The 19,944-nt window shown below is 45.6% G+C and overlaps 1 protein-coding gene across 10 annotated transcripts in view; it reads left to right on the forward strand.

The window, feature by feature from the left end:
* The window catches only part of EPB41L1 (erythrocyte membrane protein band 4.1 like 1), a 175,705-nt gene that overhangs the window by 109,335 nt on the left and 46,426 nt on the right, over positions 1-19,944 (forward strand). For all 10 annotated transcript variants that reach the window (XM_081195954.1, XM_081195950.1, XM_081195955.1 and 7 more), the window contains 2 exons: positions 7,698-7,900; positions 13,327-13,491. In XM_081195954.1, the coding sequence (XP_081052080.1) occupies positions 7,712-7,900; positions 13,327-13,491 (354 nt within the window). In that variant the 5' untranslated portion in view covers positions 7,698-7,711. The remainder of the gene's footprint in view (positions 1-7,697; positions 7,901-13,326; positions 13,492-19,944) is intronic.

The following is a 19,944-nucleotide window of genomic DNA, read 5'->3' on the forward strand; positions in this document are numbered from 1 at the left end:
CTTGTCGAATGCCTTGCTGAAATCAAGGTAGGCTACATCCACTGCGTTCCCTTCATCTACCAGGCTTGTAATTCTGTCAAAAAATGAGATCAGGTTAGTCTGACATGACTTATTTTTCAGAAATCCATGCTGACTATTGGTGATCACAGCATTCCTTTCTAGGTGCTCACAGACTGTTTGCTTAATGATCTGCTCCAGAATTTTCCCTGGTATTGATGTCAGACTGACTGGGCGAGGTTAGGTTGGAAGTGCTGGGCAAAGGCTGTGTGTGGGGAAAACACAGAACTTGCACCCTGTTCTCCTGAGGTGAATTCTAGGTTATTGGTATGTTGCCCATCCGCTCAGCATGATTTAGTAAAATGGCATGGGTGGATAGTAGCGAAGGCTGCTGTTCTGTGGCATGAACAGTTTCTGGTTCTTCAGCAGTTTACTCCCACGATAAATCTGCATTGCTACAGCATCATTTTACACATGCAGAATAGATGAAGCTTTGGGGAAGGGCTGTTGCTCGGTAGTAGAGCGTGTGCTTTGTATGCAAAAGATCCCAGATTCAATCCCTGCCATCTCCGGGTTGTGGTGGGTAAAAGCCTGTTAGAAACCCTGGAAAGCCACTGTCAGCCAATGTTGACGATACTTAGCTAGATGGACTAATGACCTGATGTGGTATAAAGCAGATTCCTATGCTGGCAGCTGATAGAGGAACCCCATAATTAGGACCCAGCATCTTTCCTTTGGGGATCTGAGTGGAAGATATTTTGTACTTCTTCACATGTTGGTAGTCTTTGGTGGAAGGTGGTGGTGGTGGTTGTTTTTGCTTCAACACTTCAAATCAACTTTAAGTGTGCAAACTGCATTTCCCGGTATGTGGTTCAATCCTATCAGAAAATAGCTGCAGTCTGGAAGTGCCAGAAGCCTTGCATGTTATACCTGGATATTGCTGCTGCTCCATAAAATCTCTACTCCTAATCTACCTTCATGTTATTACAGCCAGAAAAGTGGGCACAGATTTATTTATTTATTTTTTAAAAAAGAGAATCTGGGGCAAAGAGAAACAAGCAAGAAACTCCATAGTCTCCCAGTTCAGAAGCAGATAGAGAATTTCCAGACTGCAGCCTCGCAAACCTAGCAGGTGGACAGGCTTTTTTCTTCAGAGAGCAGAAATTTTCACAGTTCTGCTTTGAAGTGTGAAGGCTAAACCTTATGTGGGATCATCCAAAAGCTCATTTTAGGTGCGCGTAGCACATGCTGTGTGTGAACCCTGCTGTGGTAAGAGGACACAGCATGGCAGTTTTAGTGTGTGAAAATCTCCCTGCAAAAAGGGTATTTTGGGATAAGCAAGGGCACCTCCTTGTGGGTCACCAGCCCAAATAGGGGAAAAACAAAACAGAGTTCTCCTCCAGAAACTGACACTGTTGCTCTTCTTCTCCCTGTGTCTGTGATTTCCAGCGACTTGCCAATAGGCCAGCTACCTCTTAGCCTTTCAAGCCGAACCAGGTGGGATGAAAGGGAACTGGCCTCACCATGGATTCCCTTCCTTCTTTTCTTTGTGTACCCTTTGCAGGACATATAAAGCAAGGCTGAGGTGTTTTGTTTTTTTCTTTGGGTAAATGGACAACTTTTGTATTGGGCTTCATCCCATGTCCTGTCCAAAATACTGAAGTCCATCCACAGGCTCAGTAAAACCCTGTGAGCTCCACCTTTGGCTCCATTCCTGGGGCTCTACACCCCATGTCCCATCTACCACACCCAAATGGTTCATTTCAAGAGTTAGTAACCAAACTACCTCTGCACCACAGATATCTGGATGGTTATCTCACATCCCATCCCAGTTGTAGTAGGTAAGAGTAGACAGCATCTCCTGTTCTTTCAGCTCAGGGATGAGGAGCCAGTGGCCCTTGAGAGATGTTAATGAACTACAACTTCTATCAGTATTGACCATGCTGACTGAGGCTGGTGGGAGATGGGAGGCTGAGATGGGAGTCCAACAACATTGGGAAGGCTAAAGATTCTCCATCTTTGCTTTAACAGATGACTGCACCTTCTGGTTATATAGCAGTGGATTTGTTCAGCTTTTTCTCTCCTGCATTTTTAATAGGGTGTGTGTATTCATTGGTGTGTGGGGTGTATATGCATACAATGTGAGTACACACACACACAGGCATATATATATTGAACAAGAGTAGAAATTCTGTGCAGAAACCCAGCTGGCATGATTGACCACGTATACTCAAATGTTTTATTGAAATCAGTGGGGCTTTTGCCCAGGTAAGTGGGACTAGGTTTGCAGCCTTGTACAAAATCTTGGTAACTTTGCAGCTAAAACATCATTAGCTTTTTACCTTGAAAATGGGATTCGTCAATGTCAAAGGTGCACTTAAGGAAATATTGTCCTCTCTTTTTTATGGGTTGTCAGTGAGAGAAGTTAAAAGTATGTCACTTTGAAGTGGCATTTTGAAATGGAAAAAAGTGTTATTTTGACATGTGCAAACATGCCATTCCCTCAGTAATACCAACTTTATTCATATCAACATTTCAGGCTTGGAAATGTATTGTTCCTTTTGACATCTCTCCCACCTCCCATGTAGTACTGAAAAGAATTTGGAAGTGGCCAAGTTCCAAGGAGCTTGGATGCTTGTCTCCTGGTCATCTCGAAATATATTTATCTTACTTTCAGCCTTGATAGTAACATAAGATCGTAAGTAATTACCCGTAGATAAATTAGGATAGGAGGTGGTAACTCAACCAAGGCTTTCCAGTGAGCAACAGCAATTTGACATCTAAACCCTATGCTCTGCACAGCAAGCACTCATCCTGATGGGTCAATTAGATAAGGTGCTGCCTTATATAGAGTCAGGTCTCTGATCTGTTTAACATCATTCTTCTCAGAGAACCACTTCCACATTTGCCTTTCTAGAGATAGGGGAAATCTCTTAACCCCTCCTCCCCCCAAAAAAGCTGTTACACGGTTTGGCAAAGCAAGTTATTTTCCTAACAAATAGGGCAGGGCTTGCCAACGTTTGTGGTCTCATAGGCACATTTGCAAACTGGTAATTCTATCATGAGCAACAAACACACACACCACAACCTATTCTACTGGTTACAGCAGAATGCTTCTTTCAAACCTAATTTTGACAGGGGAGGAGCTGGGCTTCACATTGGTGATCTCTGTTATATTAGATTACCCAAATGAACAGTAATCTAACAGTTTAGCAACAAACCTGTCTTTAAGAGACTGGGGCCTAGATCAATATTGGGCGTATTCATTATGGATTACCAAAATGTATGTTTGAAGTGTTTAGCTTTATATAAAGGCTATTGATATTGCTATTGTTGTTGTTGTTAATGAAATGTCTATACTGCCCTTCATTTGACGATCACAGGGAAGTCTACAACATAAAAACACAAAAATACACACTATAACAACAAAAACAACAACACCCTGAAGATCACCTGTAGTTCTGAGAAACTATTTTTGGTTAGCAAAACTATTTGTTGTTCCAGCAAGAAAGACATCATGGTGTAGTGAGGGATTTACCCTATTTATTTCTAGCCTAGTAAGGACAACAACTACTGCTGCTATTTTTTTTATTATCATTATTTCATATTTTCTGCTGCTTTTCCACAAAAACGTGCCCCAGAGTGGCTCAGAGCACTACAGCAAAAACCCACATGAATGGGCCATGGGCACTGGGCACCAATAGGTTTGCAGGGTCAGATCCTTCCTCCAGTTTCTCATGAGCTGTAATCACCACCGCTCTATCCTTCCCATCCACTGATCTGGAGTCTGCTATGGTGGCAGCTAGCAAGATGGAGATATTTATCCTCTACTCCTTCCTCTCGGGCTGTGTTAGGCCAACAGCTCTGGCAGTTGCAATTTTCTCCATCCCCTTCCAATATCAGTAGCCCTTAGAAAGCAGCATTTCACAGAGTGGCTGGCATATGGGTCACTGCTCTAGCTGCACTCCAGGTGCAGGAAGAGGGAATGAAGGAAAGAGCTCCTTCCTGCCCATCAGAACAGCCAGTTAAAGAGATAAGGGGGTCTGGAGGCTGGGTGTTTGGGAGGGGCAGGAGGAAAGAGTTGAGTTGTTATTTGTATTGGATTAAATTCAATACAGAGAAGAACTCGGGGGAGTTGCAATGTAACACTCACCTTCATTAAAGCTCACCTTCTGTTTAAGGTGAGCGTTTCAGATCACCATGGTTCATATTCTGAGCCAAGGAAATGTAAACTTCTGCACGATCTGTGTGTTTGTCTTCCAAGGAATCTCTGTATATATAACCCTGTGTGGTTCCAAGGCATGTTTTAGAGGGCACAACCTCAATTTATGTGGGGGCTGAGCAGGCCTTTGCCCCTCATTCTCACCTCATCTGGGCTGTCAGTGTGCTAAAAGGCATCCAACACCAGCTGCATGTTGGAGGAAAAGATCCGTGGTGGTGAACAAGTTGTTTTTCGGGGAAGTGTGTCTACTGTTGTCCTTCACATTGAAGAACAGTTTATGGTTCTATGGAACCTCCTGCCATCTCTCTGATCTCCAATACCGTTTAGCAGGAGATACATAGAGACATAGAAGACTGCTTTATACTGAGACAGATCATTGGTCTGTCTAGTTCAGTACTGTCTACACTGACTGGCAGTGGCTTTCCAGGGTTCCAGGCATGTAGTCTCACCCAGTCCTACCTGGAGATGCTGCGGTTTGAAATGGGGACCTTCTGCTTGGAAAGCAGATTCTCTGCCCCTGATCTGCAGCTCTTCCCTGAAAGGCAGAGATTGCAAAGTATATCTTTCACAGTTGAATATATTTCTGTGCTGTACTGTTGAATATCTGTGGCTGTTGCCTAGCTCTAGTCGGATGAGCTCTAGCTTACTACATCCTAGTCCCGTCAGATGAGAGCTTCATTCGCATCAGGTTTTCATGAAATCCCCAAAAGAGGCATGTTGGTACCATGATGTATTTTTCTCACTCTCTCTGAAAAGATCAAGCCTTGCTTTGCTATACCAAGTCAGACCACTGGTGTATCTAGTTCAGTAGTAGTGGTACTGTTAATTCCCTTGATATGGACACTACAGTGGTACCTCAGGTTACATACGCTTCAGGTTACATACGCTTCAGGTTACAGACTCTGCTAACCCAGAAATAGTGCTTCAGGTTAAGTACTTTCCTTCAGGATGAGAACAGAAATCGCGCTCCTGCGGCACGGCAGCAGCAGGAGGCCCCATTAGCTAAAGTGGTGCTTCAGGTTAAGAACAGTTTCAGGTTAAGTACGGACCTCCGGAACGAATTAAGTACTTAATCTGAGGTACCACTGTATACTTCTGTTGATATAGCCTAGAATAGCATTAGCTTTTTTGGTGATGCATCACACTGTTAATTCCTGTTCAGCATTTGGTCTACTAAAATCTTGTTTTTCAAGATCCTTTGTCAACTGTGAGACCTGCTGTGCTGACTGTACTGTCCCTGGGATGGAACCTTAGTGTTGGGCACTGATCAACAATACTAGTCATTTGGAGAGATGTTGCTGGCTTGGCACAAACACCAGCGCATTAATCTATGGCCTTATGTGCAGCTACGTCTGCCATCTCGTTAAGCACAGATGACAATGTACGGGATAGGGTCAGCCCAACGGCTATCAGTCAGGGCTTAGCAACCAGCAAGTGCTTGCTTTTGAATTCTAATATCCTTGAGGATTGCATTTCTCCCAAACAAGGGAGTGGAAAGCTTTGATGGTGTGAGCTTTGACACTGGCTAGATATAAGGCATCAAGTGAGTCTGCGATTCCTTAACCTTCAGAGAAAATGATCTGGCTTTGAGTTCTGCACTGAAATCTTGTTGATATCCTCCCTGCTGCGCTTGAGCCTCAACTGGAAGTTATAAGCATTTGTGGCTGGGCAAGAATTCAGCAGTTGCAGATCAACCTAACCGCAGATGGGGTTAGCAAGCATCCAGGCACACCATGTCTAATTGTTCTAAATTTGTGCGTCGGTGAGCCATGCGCATCAGTATACAGGCACTGCAGAAGTAAGATTGCTGGTGATCTGAAGCATGGGCTGTGGAAGACTTGCTCTGTTTGGTCCTACCTATAAACACCATCTCTGAAAATGCCACCTACTGTTACCCGCTGAAATTTAGCACAGGTTTCGTGAAAAACATTCACCTGTTACCTACCAAAATGTAAGCTCAGTTTGACTTTCTATAGTATTGCATCTATAGTATTGCCATAAATACATGTGGTATTTTGCTAAGCTGTGTCCTTCAGGAGCATAAGCAAGAAGCCACACTTTTTAAATAAGTGTTCACGGGGAGAGAGCATCTTTGGCTTCCTCTTCATCTCTTGAGCTCTTCAAAATACAACTTTGAATATGATTGTTGATTGCCTTCCTTTTTATAGAAGAGTTTTTCTGTGTAGCAGGGGTGGCTAATCCCCAGTTTGGGAGCCTCATTGTCCCTCAAGCAATTTTTTTCTGGCCCTCCAAAATCCCATCCATTAAAGTAGACATGGTGCTGGGAAGAGTGAAGCTCAGTGCTCTGGTAAATCACCTCCGTCCCCAGGCACCACATGGATAATGTTATGAGCAGAGAGGGGAAGATCACCCACCCCCCTCAGCATGGATCAGCAGATGAAGGAGGGGGTCTGCTTCTGTGTGCACCCCCTCTCTCCATGTGAGAATGTGTGGTTCTGCTGCCCCCTGAAGGTGAATACAACCCCCATTGCTGTATAGAACAGGGGTCAGCAAACTTTTTCAGCAGGGGGCCGGTACACTGTCCCTCAGACCTTGGGGGCGGTAGACTATATTGGGGTGTGTGTGAACGAATTCCTATGCCTCACAAATAACCCAGAGATGCATTTTAAGTAAAAGGGCACATTCTACTCATGTAAAAACATGCTGATTCCTGTACCGTCCACTGGCCAGATTTATAAGGCAATTGGGCTGGATCTGGCCCCCGGGCCCTTAGTTTGTCTACCCATGGTATAGAAGATAGTTTTGCAATCCTTAAGGTTGGTTATTTTTAGAGTACCTTTCCCAAGGTCACCCAGGGGGAGTTCCCTCACCTAGGAGTGCTAGATCAAGCTTTGAAACAAAAGGGGCACCCGGAGCTGACTTGCCTGTTCTCTGGATCTCCATGACGCTCGGTCATTTTGAAAGGAGTACTCACTGGGTTCTGTGGGGCCCTGATTTTCTGCATGGATGTCCAGGGTTGAGAAACCTTGACCTTCCCCATGTTGTTGTCCTACAGTTCCCACTATCCCTGACTATTGGCCATGGTGGCTCAGGCCGATGGGTGTTGGAGTCTAATGACAACCTAGAGAGCTGGTGGTTCCTTAACCTTGGCTTAACCTGAAAGAATACCGATTTAGCAGCCCCATCTTTGAGTTTCAAAGCAATAATAAGTGTAGATATAATCTCATTCCATCAGGAGATCTTTACTGCAAAGATATCCCATCCTCCAATGCAGTATCTCAGCAGGGTGGGGGGGTCTGAGATTGACCTGCAGTGTCCAAGTGGCAGACTCAATGATTGTGCAGATTTGCTTTGGAAGCCTCTTTTTCAGGGATGCTGCTGTGCAATTTCCTGGTTCTGAGACATCACTAGGAGGGCAAGTGCGTCCCTGCAGATTCAGAAAGCAATTGTTTTGATAGCCAGGACTGCACATTTTAATCCCTTCCTTGTTCTTCTCATCTTACCTTTGCAAATGCAGAATAATTAGTAACCATGACGACAGAGACGGGACCAGATTCGGAGGTGAAGAATGCCCAAGAGGAAACTCCACAGCAGCCTCCAGAGGAGGCAGCGAGTGGGCCGAACGCAGTGACCGGTGGCTCCACACCCACGCCAAACAGCCAGGAAGCCGAGGCGAATGAGAAGCCCGGTGCCCACAGCGACTCTAAGCATGCGGAGCGGGTGAGTTGAGATGGCTGCTGAGAGTGCTGAGCCCTGGCCTAGACAGTGTTTTCAGTGCCTAGCCCAACCCTTGTCCTTCTCAAGCAATAACGAAGAGAGTGCCTTTGAGCAACAAAAAGACTCATTCATATGCAGACATTTTGCACATGCCAATTTATATGTACAGATGCAACTTTAGAATTTCACTGCTGTCATTTAAATAGGTGACTTGTCTGCCTGCCCAATTTGCTGTCCAGGCACTATTAATGGTCAACGTAATGGCCCCTTCTTTCCCTTTTTATGGTTTTTCATCTTTAAACTAGACTTAGACTCGACAGCCCTTCAAGTCAAGGAGAATCCTCTGTAAAGTAGGACACCCTAGTTTGAGTCCATTGCAGCTGCAGCTTTGAGGTGAGCCTGGATTGGCTTTCTACACTCAGTTCCAACTTCAGCATGTCAAGCAGTTGCAGCTGAGTGTCAGAAGCCGATTTGGGTTTAAGCTCAGGGTGTGGAAGGCGGCAGATTTATGCCCAACCTGGAACATAGCAACACAGATGGAGGTCAGCACAGGACCAAAACCTGCCCTGGTGCCCTCGTTTTCACTCACTGCTGAATGCCAGTGGTCAGTCTGTGCTCTGCTGTGTAAGGGAGGAACTCCCATGTTGGAGAGAATAGATTCTAGGCAGGCTTAGATCTGGTATATTTTGTAAAGGGGGTTGGGGTGGGTTATGCATCCTCCCTGTCTAATAAAACGTTCCAGGCAGCTATTGGTATAAAAAACTAAAATGCAATAAAGAGCAATAAATAACAGTATAAAATAGGAGGCATGAACTGCTGATAAAACAATTTAGAAGTTTGAATATTAAAGTATCTGGGAAATTGATTATGATGATATATAACTGTAGACAAGTCTCTGTCTCCAGTGGCGTAGCGTGGGGGGTGCCAGGGGTGCCGACCGCACCGGGCGCAACATCTGGGGGGGGCGCGAGTCCAGAGGGAAGGGACAAGTTCCTTCCTCCGCCGGGCTCCCCGCCGCCACCGCCAGCCTTGCGCCCTAGCGCGCGCGCCCCCCGCCGTCGCTGTGGCTGCGCTCCGCTCACTGCTTGCAGGAGGAGCAGCTGCTGCAGCAGCGCCGACGCCGCCACCGACGCCTGGCCGGGCACGGGCAGCCTCTGCACCCTGCCGCCGCCACCATCCCCTCGGCCCAGCCACAGGCGGCGGCTGCTTCTGCCTCCATCCTCCTCCGGGCAAGCAGCGTTGTTTGCGCAGCAGCGCCAGCGGCAACTCGCAGGTTAGGGGTTGGGGGGGCGCAAATTACTTGCCTTGCCCCGGGTTAGGGGGCGCAAATTACTTGCGTTGCCCCGGGTGCTGACAACTCACGCTACGCCGCTGTCTGTCTCTCCCCCCCCACCTCCCCTAGTGATGCCAGAATTTAAGCCTGTCTAAAATCTATTCTTCACCTGGGAATAGTATATTGTGGGGGTGGGGAGGCAGGGGATGCACTATTCTTCCATCTTGGAGCATGGCAGGGGCTCTTCCCTAAAAGTTCTTTTATGACTTCCCCATCCAACATGACTTCTTGCTCCTTGTTTGCTGGTTGAACTACATGTGCAAAGACTTCTGCCCACGTTGTTCCTCTTACGCTGTGTTTAGCAGACCATTTTATTCTGGCAGGCTTTTGTTGTATGTGGCAGATAAATTTTTTTCCCTGCTTGGTTTTAACTGCTGTTCCTGTCTCTCATGGGCGGGTTGCTTTATATTGTTTCTCTTATTAAACTGCAGTTTTAAATGTTGTAATTCACCCTGAGTTGTGCATTTGTACCAGAAGGGCGGGGGATAAAAATGTTTTAATAAACAAATTAAATGCCAGGGTGCCCTTTGCCACCTGGTTGATATTTCTTCCCTACTCTCAGCCCCGTCCCCCGTTTTCCCTCAGCTTGTTACTGCATGGAGAATGCAAGAAAACACCACCTACACCTATAGTTTCTTTTTAGTCATCATCCCTTTTCTTTACTCGATTTCCTATAAAGATGCCTTGCTCCTTAATGGTGTCCCAGAGTTTCTCAATCCTGCAGGGGAGGAGCTGTAACTGAGTGGTAGAACACAGGTTTTACATTAAAATGGTCCCAGATTCAATCATTGGCTTCTCCACGTAGGGCTGGGGAAATATTCCTGTGTGAAAACATAGAGATTCCTTTTGTCACTGTTGACAGGACTGAGCTAGACGGACCAACTGTGTAAAATAAACTGTTGGCTGCGGTTCATTAGTTGGATGAAAGTTCCAGGTATGACTGCTCCCAGGTTTGCTTCAGAAAATACCTGTGAAGGAATTGCACCTGGCGCTGTGGGTTAAACCACAGAACCTAGGACTTGCCGATCAGAAGGTCGACGGTTCGAATCCCCACCACGGGGTGAGCTCCCATTGTTCGGTCCCTGCTCCTGGCAACCTAGCAAATCGAAAGCACGTCAAAATGCAAGTAGATAAATAGGTACTGCTCCGGCAGGAAGGTAAACAGCATTTCCGTGTGCTGCTCTGGTTTGCCAGAAGCGGCTTAGTCATGCTGGCCACATGACCCGGAAGCTGTATGCCGGCTCCCTCGGCCAATAAAGCGAGATGAGTGCAGCAACCCCAGAGTCGGCCACGACTGAACCTAATGGTCAGGGGTCCCTTTACCTTTACCTTACACCCAGAGACCAGAAGCTAAATGGCCTGATGGAGCAGTTGCTCTGACGTTTTCTGGACAGTGATGAAAGGGCCAATTTCATGACCCAGAGTTGGCACTGAGTTGCTTGGAATGCCTTTTTTGAGGTATAATAATGAAAAGTGCTATGGCCTTCATCCTCTGGTAAACCAAGGACCTTTGTGAAAGCAAAAGAGGCACCTTATCATCTCCCAGATTAATCTCCAAACCAGGATTTTCCTCATCAGTGCAGTGGGAAGGTCGTGGTCTGTTTTCCATTACAGATGAGTGAGCAGCCTGTGGCACTGTCTTGTTGCTGCATACGAAGATACATGAGACGGCATGGAAGTCTTACAGTGATGGAAAATCCATATGGATCTTATTCTGTCAAGGTCGTATGTTTGACCTTGCCCATCTGCCAGATAGATATTTAATTCTCCCTTAAACTTAATTTATATACAGGGGCCCTGTTTCGCCCCTGAAATATAATGAAGCAAGGAGTGTAGCTGAGTAGCATAATATTCAGATGTTGTTCCAACCCTAAAAGCCATTATAAATCCCTTTACAAAAATTTATTCTTGGTTGGGGAGGGCACACTTGCTGCTCATTCAGTATGCCATGCTTGGTGGAGGGGAAAGCCAGAAAGCAGAATCAAAGTGGACAGATCATATAAATGGATTGGCAAATAAACATTGGGTCCTTTTCTTCAGGGGTGAAAAATAATAATTTAAGCCCTTGGTGTGGGATGCAGTTGCTAGGATAATATGAACCCCCCCTCCCAATTCTTCAAAATACCCTCAAAGCCCTAATTTCTAAAACGTGAGGATTGAGTAGGGAAAAATCTGCCCCTCTCAGATGCTACATCATCTGCCAAAAGTCCTCTCCATCTGATATGCATGGAAATTATCTGGAATGATTCTGGGCCACCTGAGGGCACTTTGCATTTGATAAACACAGAGCAGCTACTTGCTAGGTTTGGAAAATGCACTCAAAGCTACTTGTCGTTGTCCAGAGCTGATTTGAACATCTGTTGTTGGTCAAAGGTTGTTTCTGTTTAAATCACCTTAAGCTACAGTTCTAAGCGTGCTTCCGTGGAAATCACTTCCAATGAACTCAGCAAAATTTACTTTGAAGTAAACATTTCTTCAGCTACAAGTTAGGAAATCGGCCACTCTGAAGATGTGCTTGGGGGCACTTGAGTGTTCATGCATTAGAAAACCACAAAAGGAGAGACAGTAGTTCTTCTGTGTGTTGATTCAGAAGACTCTTATTGCCAGGAGCATCAAATGAAGCTATGGATGAGTGAATGTTGTAGTTCTTTTATAGAGGGCAGTGAGCAATGCCCAGCAAGAAGGCTGCATCACCAGCGTGTAAGCTTCTCTCTCTAGGTATTTCTGTCCCAGGCTAGAGATTGTCAGCTAAAACTAACCTTCCGCCAGTCCCCTTTTCCCCCTGGGGTTCATCTCTGTTGAATGTGTCTCTGTCATTGTGAAGGATTGGAATTGCAAGAGAACGCAGCTCTGATCTTTCCACCAAGGGTTGGATTGATGTCCAGTTCGCCACCAATGGGAAACACCTCTCCTTCATAACTGCTGTGTGGGCTGAAGCTTATTTTTTGACAGAAAGTTGCCTTTTCCTCCCAGAGATATCACAGCAATTAACTTTGGGAGAGTGCTAAGCCAGTGGCAATTTGCAGTGTTCTCATTATAAATCTTTTTTTTAAAATAAAAATGTTATTAAATTTTACATATATTTTCCAAAAATCATATAACATATATTCTTATCTTATACAAGAAGCAGTTTGCCCATCAGAAGTTATTTTGCCCACTTGGGACATCACCTATTGCTTTTTGGTTTTCTTATCCCCCCCCCCCGTGTGGGAGCATTCAGATAAGACTTTGCTGGGCAGCAGCATAAAACCACTACCAGAAAGAAGTGAAATCACAGCACTTGTTGAAGGGGTGTGTGTTCAGGGGAGAGCATGTTATGCTGAAGAAAACTAAAGGACATGTACATGTGATGCAAATCTTACACATTTGCCTGTGTTGTTTTGCATTTCCCCCCTTTTCTGCTAGCCATGCTATATAGCTAGTGCTGCTGTATAGGACAGTGGATACCGGAATGATTGCATAGATCCCTCCATCACGTAATAGGTATTGACAATATAACAACAAAGACAGGCCCTGCCACAGGCTTGCAAAAGGAAAGACAAGAGAATTGGGGGAGCTGGGGATAGATGCAAAGGGAAAATGAGCAGAGAAGAGTAATCATCCTGGTTACCCAATTGAGGAAAGGAGCTATAGGCCACCTCCAGTTTCTGGGCATAGTGAAATTATTCTTTATTTCAGGAGTCTGGGCATGCTGTTTCAGTGGATTCAGTCACCTGCCCACACACCGGCTGAGTAATTGAGACCCACCTGGCTAGTCTACCACCACACATGGTTCACATAAACTAGCACAGACTGCATACCCTGCGTGACTTCTTGCAAGAAGAGAAGTCTCACAGGGATGGGTTTCCTCATAAGAAGAGTTGTGGTGTTCTGCGGAGAGGGGGAAGAATTGCTATTCAGGTGATTCAAGTTTCACTCTTGGTGGTGCTCAGCAGTGCAGTGGGGAGCTGCAGGTTGGGCACCCTCCTGACCCCAGCGTTGTGAACCAACGTCCTGTTTCCCCATTAGAATGAGGATGCTTAATATTTCAAAGGGCCCAAACACGAGCAAAGAATAACAATACTGTACCTGCTTCGCATCTCTTCCCCCATCCCAGGCTGTGGACATGGATGAAAAAGACTACAGTGAAGCAGATGGAATATCTGAGAAAACCACTCCCAGCAAGACCCAGAAATCCCCTCAGAAAGTCACCAAGAAGCTCAAGAGTGCCATCTGCAGAGTGACCCTACTTGATGCCTCAGAGTATGAATGTGAAGTGGAGGTAAGCAAGGGGACTAGATTGCTTGACCTTTTAAGCTACTAGTGGGATCCACCAAGCCTCCTCCTTTGGCAAATGGATGCCCTCCTACCCTCCACCTGATGTATTGTCAGGTGTGGGGCAAGTAAAAGGTGTGGGGCTAAACTAAAAGGGGGAGTTGAAAGTACTGCAGATCAGCTGACTGGTGGTGCCTGCAAGGGGGTGCTTTCAAAGGGGTTTCTAAAAACCCAACAATCATTTTTCAAAGCGATGCACAAGACAACACTTTGCAAGGGTCACCTGTTGTCATTGTGATGCCAGGTGATTGACATCACCGCCCACCTTCCAAACTTGGCCCACAAGGAGTGGAGATGACAAACTGGCCCACTGCCGAGATCCAGTTCTCCTCCCCTCTCTTAAGTGTATCCTGCAAAGTTTATGTGGCCTGAGTTCCCTTCCTCTGGAACAATAAACAGCACCTTTTATAAAAGAATAAGTCCGTAATCAGTGTTTTGCAACAATTAATGCTTTCAACTCTGCCAAAGACACGTGTGCGTGCGCGCATAACTCCCCATAGAGATGCACATGGAAGACAGGTGTGAGTGACTCATCCATTTCTAAGCGTAGGCTACTTGCTATTTGTGTATTTTGGTGAAAATGAAGTGTAGGCAATGTGTGTGCATGAAAGAGAGAGAGCTTGTGTAACTGTTAACCTGACTGGGATCCCTCGAGAAGAAGGGTATTATTAATAGCATGCAAGGGAGAAGCTTAGGCATTATAAAAATCCTATTGCACAACCTCATTTGTATGATATCCCTTGCTTCATTTCCACGGACATTTATTCCTCTGTGCAGGATGGAATGATATCTCAAATAGTGACTTGTATCGCTGTGGAGACAAAAATCCTTGCTCTGTATCAAGTGAATGGAGAGCGATCCATTCTTTACTTGATCGCTGAAGAAAAAGGGTTGCATTTTTGAACATCTTGGATGGGAGAGGAACCGACGTTTGCCCTTCACTGAAGAACATGAACACAAGAATGTCTGCAATGCAAAGTCTTTTTGCTCCTCATCAAAGCGAACAGGCCTGTGTTCTTCAGCTTTGGGTTCCCACATGTTGTTGGACTACAGTTCCCATTATTTCTGACCATTGGCTAGGCTGGCAGGATGATGGAAGTTGTAGTCCAGCAGTATGTGGGGACCCAAAGTTGAAGAACCCTGGAATAAACCAGTTTGGGAAGCATTAATGGTGCGGGGAGTGGGGATCCTCTTGCTCTCTGCTGCACATTCTCTTGGCCCCAGAACCTACAGTATCCCCTATCAAGTGTTTACTAGATTTTCTTTCCTCTTTTTGCACATACAAGTGAACACTGAACTTCTATGTGGCATCCATGCACGTTTGCAGCTGGGTTCCTGGGATTTTGCTCCTATCATCACTTGTGGCTACTAGCCTCTCCATATTACTATTTCTAAAAATGGGTTTGTACTTCAGTGCAACAAGGAGATCCATTTTATTATAAAATTTTTGTGTAACGTATGTAGAACTTTTCATCACTGCTTTTCATAGAAAATCTGTGGCTTCTGTATTTCTGTATCTTCTACAAGGGCAACTCTTCTGGTGTTCCTATCTTTCAACTGGGGTGGACTGTGGTAATCTTTCATACTATGGTGCCCTGTGCGAAGTCAACATTTGGCACCCTCAAATGAATCTTCTCAGTTATGGGTCTTCTCAGTTTTGCACCCCCTCAGCTCAGCACCCTCTATGGGGAGACCACCCAAACCGCCCTAAATCTGGTGCTGATTTCAACATCAGCAAGCCCATACTATCAAAATGAAGGCTTAATACCCATGCAGTTTAGAGCAGGAGAAGGCCAGTCTGTAGCATGTGATTCCTGTTCCAGTGGGAACAAATAAATTTAAGATTTTTCTGTTGGCCTGGAGCAGCAACAGTGTGGTGCGATTGTTGTTCTCCCACAATCTATAGCAGGCATTCACACCATATGAACCACAGAGCTATAGGTAGGCACATGCAAGTGATGTATGCCACCTCTTTGAGCGCCAGTAGCTGGGAATCACAAGTGGGGAGAGCATTACGGATTTCAGGAGCATCATGAATGGGATGCTTTGAATACTTCCAAATTATGCAGTATTCGTGGAAGCTAGGACTGCCATTGACTACTATCCATGATGGCTTTGTTCTACCTCCAGTGACACTAGCAGTCTGCCTCCGGATTCCAGTTGCTGGGAGTCACAGGTGAGGTGAGCAATGCTCTACTCTGGTCCTGCTCGAGGGCTTCCTATGGGCATTTGGTTGGCCGCTGTGAGAAGAGGAAGCCTTCTTAGATGGAATCCAGCCGTGCTGTGGTTATGATGCGTTAAAATTGCCTCAAGTGGTTTTGCCTGCAGTGAACCAAGTGAGAGTATGTGCTTCTGAGATCATGCAGGAACCTCTGGGAGCACCTTCTCAATTCATCTCTGCCTTTGGCCAGACGCATCCAGACCCCAGTTGTCTATAATATGATCACTGTAAAAATTAGGTTTGCCATACAGAGTTGGAAGTCCGAAGACATACTGGTTCAAAAACTGGTAGGAGGTGGAGCAGGAGGGAACAGCTGGTAAACAGTCAGCAAACAGTCAAAGCTTAAGGGTTCAGTTTCCTACTGGTATTGCTATAAAAAGGAAGAGTTGGGGCAGAAGTCCATGGAATCTGGAGAGCCTGGCTGGCTTTAGTTGGATGGAAGTGGCAGTGGAGAAGAGCATGCGCAGAAGACAGAGGGGGAAATGTGCAAGTGTGCAAAAGAGAGAGAGAGGTGGAGGATGAAGGAACACAAGGGATGTATAATCTAGTACGATTTCAAAACTTAGTGTTATGGAAGATCAGTCCCTTTGCATTTTTAAAGAGACATTTGAAGACCCACTACTTTTCTACAACTTTTAGTGCTGGAGGTTGATGGGATTGTGATACGTCCATAGTTTGGGTCCCCAGTGTGGTGCCCATGGGCACCATGGCATCCACAGGTATCTCCTTGGTACCCACTAAGGACCTTTGCCTCTCCCAATTTTGGGGGGTTGGCTGGGAAAGGTTGCCTCTCTTTTTGAAAGGTTCCTGGTTTTGTTTGTCTGCACTGTATTTGAGATCGTGGTGTGAGCATTTCTTGGGGAGTGGGGGAGGACTCTGAAAATAGGCAGTTACTCTTCTGTGAAATGGATATTTTATGTTGCCAATTAGTTTCTTAGATTTCCCAATGTACCCTGAGGTCCAAAAAGGTTGGCAACCCCTGGTTCATAGTATATTTGTGCTGAGTTGTTTTTTTGTGCTGGCCTTTTTAGGGGGAACCAAGAACTGAATGTTTTTCTTTCCACTTTGTGTGCAGATGGGTTGGGTTTTTTCCTCCACAACAATGCAAACTGGGGAGCGTGTGCATATACAGACGAAATTAGCTATATGCATTGTGCATAGAAATGGGTTACTTAACAGCTGCCACATGGAGCTATTTAAGGCAGCCCTGTGCTGCTGCTATAATGTATGCAGGCTTCTACAAACAAGGGGGGACCTCTAGCCAGCCAAAGTTGACCAAGGCCCTCCCAGATTGATGGGAGAGGACACCACACAGCTTTTACCTTGACTAGTTTCAGCCTTTGTGCCGTGCAATCCTCTCCGCAGGAGACCATAAGAAGTGCCTAGTGGATCAGGCCATCTCGTCCAGCTTCCTGTTTTCACAGTGGCCAATCAGATGCCTGCAGGGAACCCATAACGAGGACCCAAGTGCATTAAATGCATGGGATCGTGGCCTCTCTCTCGCTCTTTTTTTTTTTGGCAAGGGGACAGTTCCAGTTCCTTTCTTTTACAAAATCTTGGGAGAAGCAATCTTCATTATAATCTGGCTAATAGGCAGGTAGCTTGCTGGAGACTAAATAAAGTAGACTTTGATTGGTGGTGGCATTTACTGAGTGGCTAGTAAACTTGGGATTAGGTCTTGTTTGTGCTTCCATACCCAATTCTTTGTGCTAGCTATGACTTTTAAATCTCTAAGCAGGCCGGGCCCTGTATGTATTGGCAGACTCTCTTCCTGAGTTGCAATGGGCTACTATGACTGCATACCCCTGACCAGTTGCCCTCTCCCATAGTCTGATGGATTCAAGTGTGTGTGTGTGTACATGAAGTTGGGTGCCTGGGACAGAACAGGGATTCTGTTGGTTTTACTGCCCATCACACTCCTTAACAGTCTCCCTGAGCTAGGTGGGGTGGTCTTGTGCAGGAGTCCCCCGGCTTGTTTTGCTGGTGGGGGAATTTAGCATTCACTCTGAGGATCCCCTGTCACAGATGTGGCTCAGAAGTTCATGTTCACCATGACAATCTTGGGTCTGTCTCAGGATACCTGGCCCTTCCCATGCTGCAGGGCTCACTCTGGATGGTAGTGATATTAGAGTGGAAGAATAGTTCATTTGTTGGGTCACTGGAACTCAGAGCCATTGCAGGGATGAGGAGTTGATTAGGATGGTCTTCCCAGGAGTAGGATGGAGCTGGGTGGTTTCCTGATGGCTCTTGGGGAGTTTCCTGTCACCTTGGCAAGTAATTCTGTTGAAATCCTGGAGGATCTCTGGAATAGAGACAGCTGACATGGACATACTAAGGGCATTTTCAGTAATGGGCCCTGCATTCTAAAACTTCCCCCCTAATGAGACTCACCAGAATTCATTGTTACCTGGTTTTCAGAAGATGGTGTTAAATCCTTTTGCCCACATTTGGCTTTGGCCCTGGATGCTGTCCCCTGACATGTTACCCCTGAGTGTACAGTATAAGGCCCTCAACCGGTGGGGCCTGAAAAGTTTCACACCCCTGGTTTAAACAGACCAGTGTAATGATGAATCTGGTTTTGTTCCTAGATGTTATGATCTGTTGATTGTTTTCATCAATCATTTCTCTAATGCACCTTGGAAGCTGGTCTGAATAATTTGGGAGTGTGGGGAATCAGAGTGAGGGATGGGCTAAATAAATAAAGTGAAATAAAGGACTGAGAGGAGGTGAAAAGGATCAGAGACGGTCTGTTGCTTTGATCTCTGGCACTCCTGCAGCCCAGCTCTTTAGCTGACAACTCCCAACAGTGAGATTCAAGAGTGAGTTTTTACTGAGTGCAAAGCGACTGATTGTTACAGAGATGAAAGTTCTCCTAAGCAGCCAAAAATGGGGAGGGGGAGGGGGTGGTGGATGAAAATAGATTATCCTAAGAACTTTCAAAGCTAAAAAGGTGGGCTTTTTCAAAGGCATAAAAGGGCTCATGGAATTAGTCATCCTGTGAAGACTGTGGCTATTATTTGTCCATAGAAGAACATGCAGAAATCTCTGTCATTCTGTTTTTCCTAGCTTACTAACTCAGGACCCCAAATAAATGCACACCCTTGACATTCCTTAGGAATTAGTAAAGCACAAGCTTTGCAAACCGGAGGTTCCAGGTTCAGTCCTTGGCTAGAGATGAGCAAATCTGTCAATTTTGGTGCTCTCAGTTTTTCATTTTTTTTCCCAGTCTTACATTCAGTACCCCACATTTCTGCAGTGATTTGTGATTTTTGTAGTACAGTATTAATAAAATCCTCATGAAAGACTTGCTCACATTTTTTTTTGACTTGCTCACATTTTAATGTGAATTTCTTCCAATATATATATATATTGTAATATATATAATTTCTTCCAATATATATATATATGCTTTCGTAGATTTTCACGGGTACAGGAATGCAGGTTTTGGTGTCTTCGGGTGTCTTCCCGTGTAAGAGTTGGGGTGTCTAGGCGACGTTTCGACGAGGTCTCACTCGTCATCTTCAGGCTGGTGCTTTCGGCTTCTTGTTACTAGAACAGAGCAGGATCTCAGTGTTTGAGTTCCTATAAATACTGTTGAGGGGGTGTGGTATATAGCCTCCAACGTTCTGGGCAGAGAGGAAGTTCCCAGGTTAGTGTGCCTTTTCTTCTTTTGTTCATTAATTACTTGAGGGATATCTTGAGTGATTTCTTGAGTGATATTCTGAGTACCACTTAGGAGGGTCATTAGGTGTGGATTAGTTGCTAAAGCTTTCGTGTCTTGACCTCTTGAGCTTGTGAAGAGTTTTTCTGAGAAGATGGCTGTACTGCACTTAGTTGTGCTCTGGCTTGGCTTCGTGTATAGGGGCGAGCTGTGGTTTTGTGCCCTGTGCCAGCCAGATCTGTGTAGGGATTGCAGGGGGGTGCAGCATCCGGAGGTGCCACTATGGTTTGGCTACTGGATGGTGTCTGTAATTTATCTGTGGAGAGGGTCTGGGTTTGGGTCTGGTGTGGTTGATTGGAGATGGCGTTCTGTGTGCCTCTGGTTCTGGTGTCGGTTTTTGTGGGGAGGGCTAATTTCCAGATGTCTGGCAGGCGGGACGTGATCTGGAAATTAGCCCTCCCCACAAAAACCGACACCAGAACCAGAGGCACACAGAACGCCATCTCCAATCAACCACA

The sequence above is a fragment of the Podarcis bocagei genome (assembly GCF_964188305.1).
Source record: "Podarcis bocagei genome assembly, chromosome: 5".
NCBI classification, from domain to species: Eukaryota; Metazoa; Chordata; class Lepidosauria; order Squamata; family Lacertidae; genus Podarcis; species Podarcis bocagei.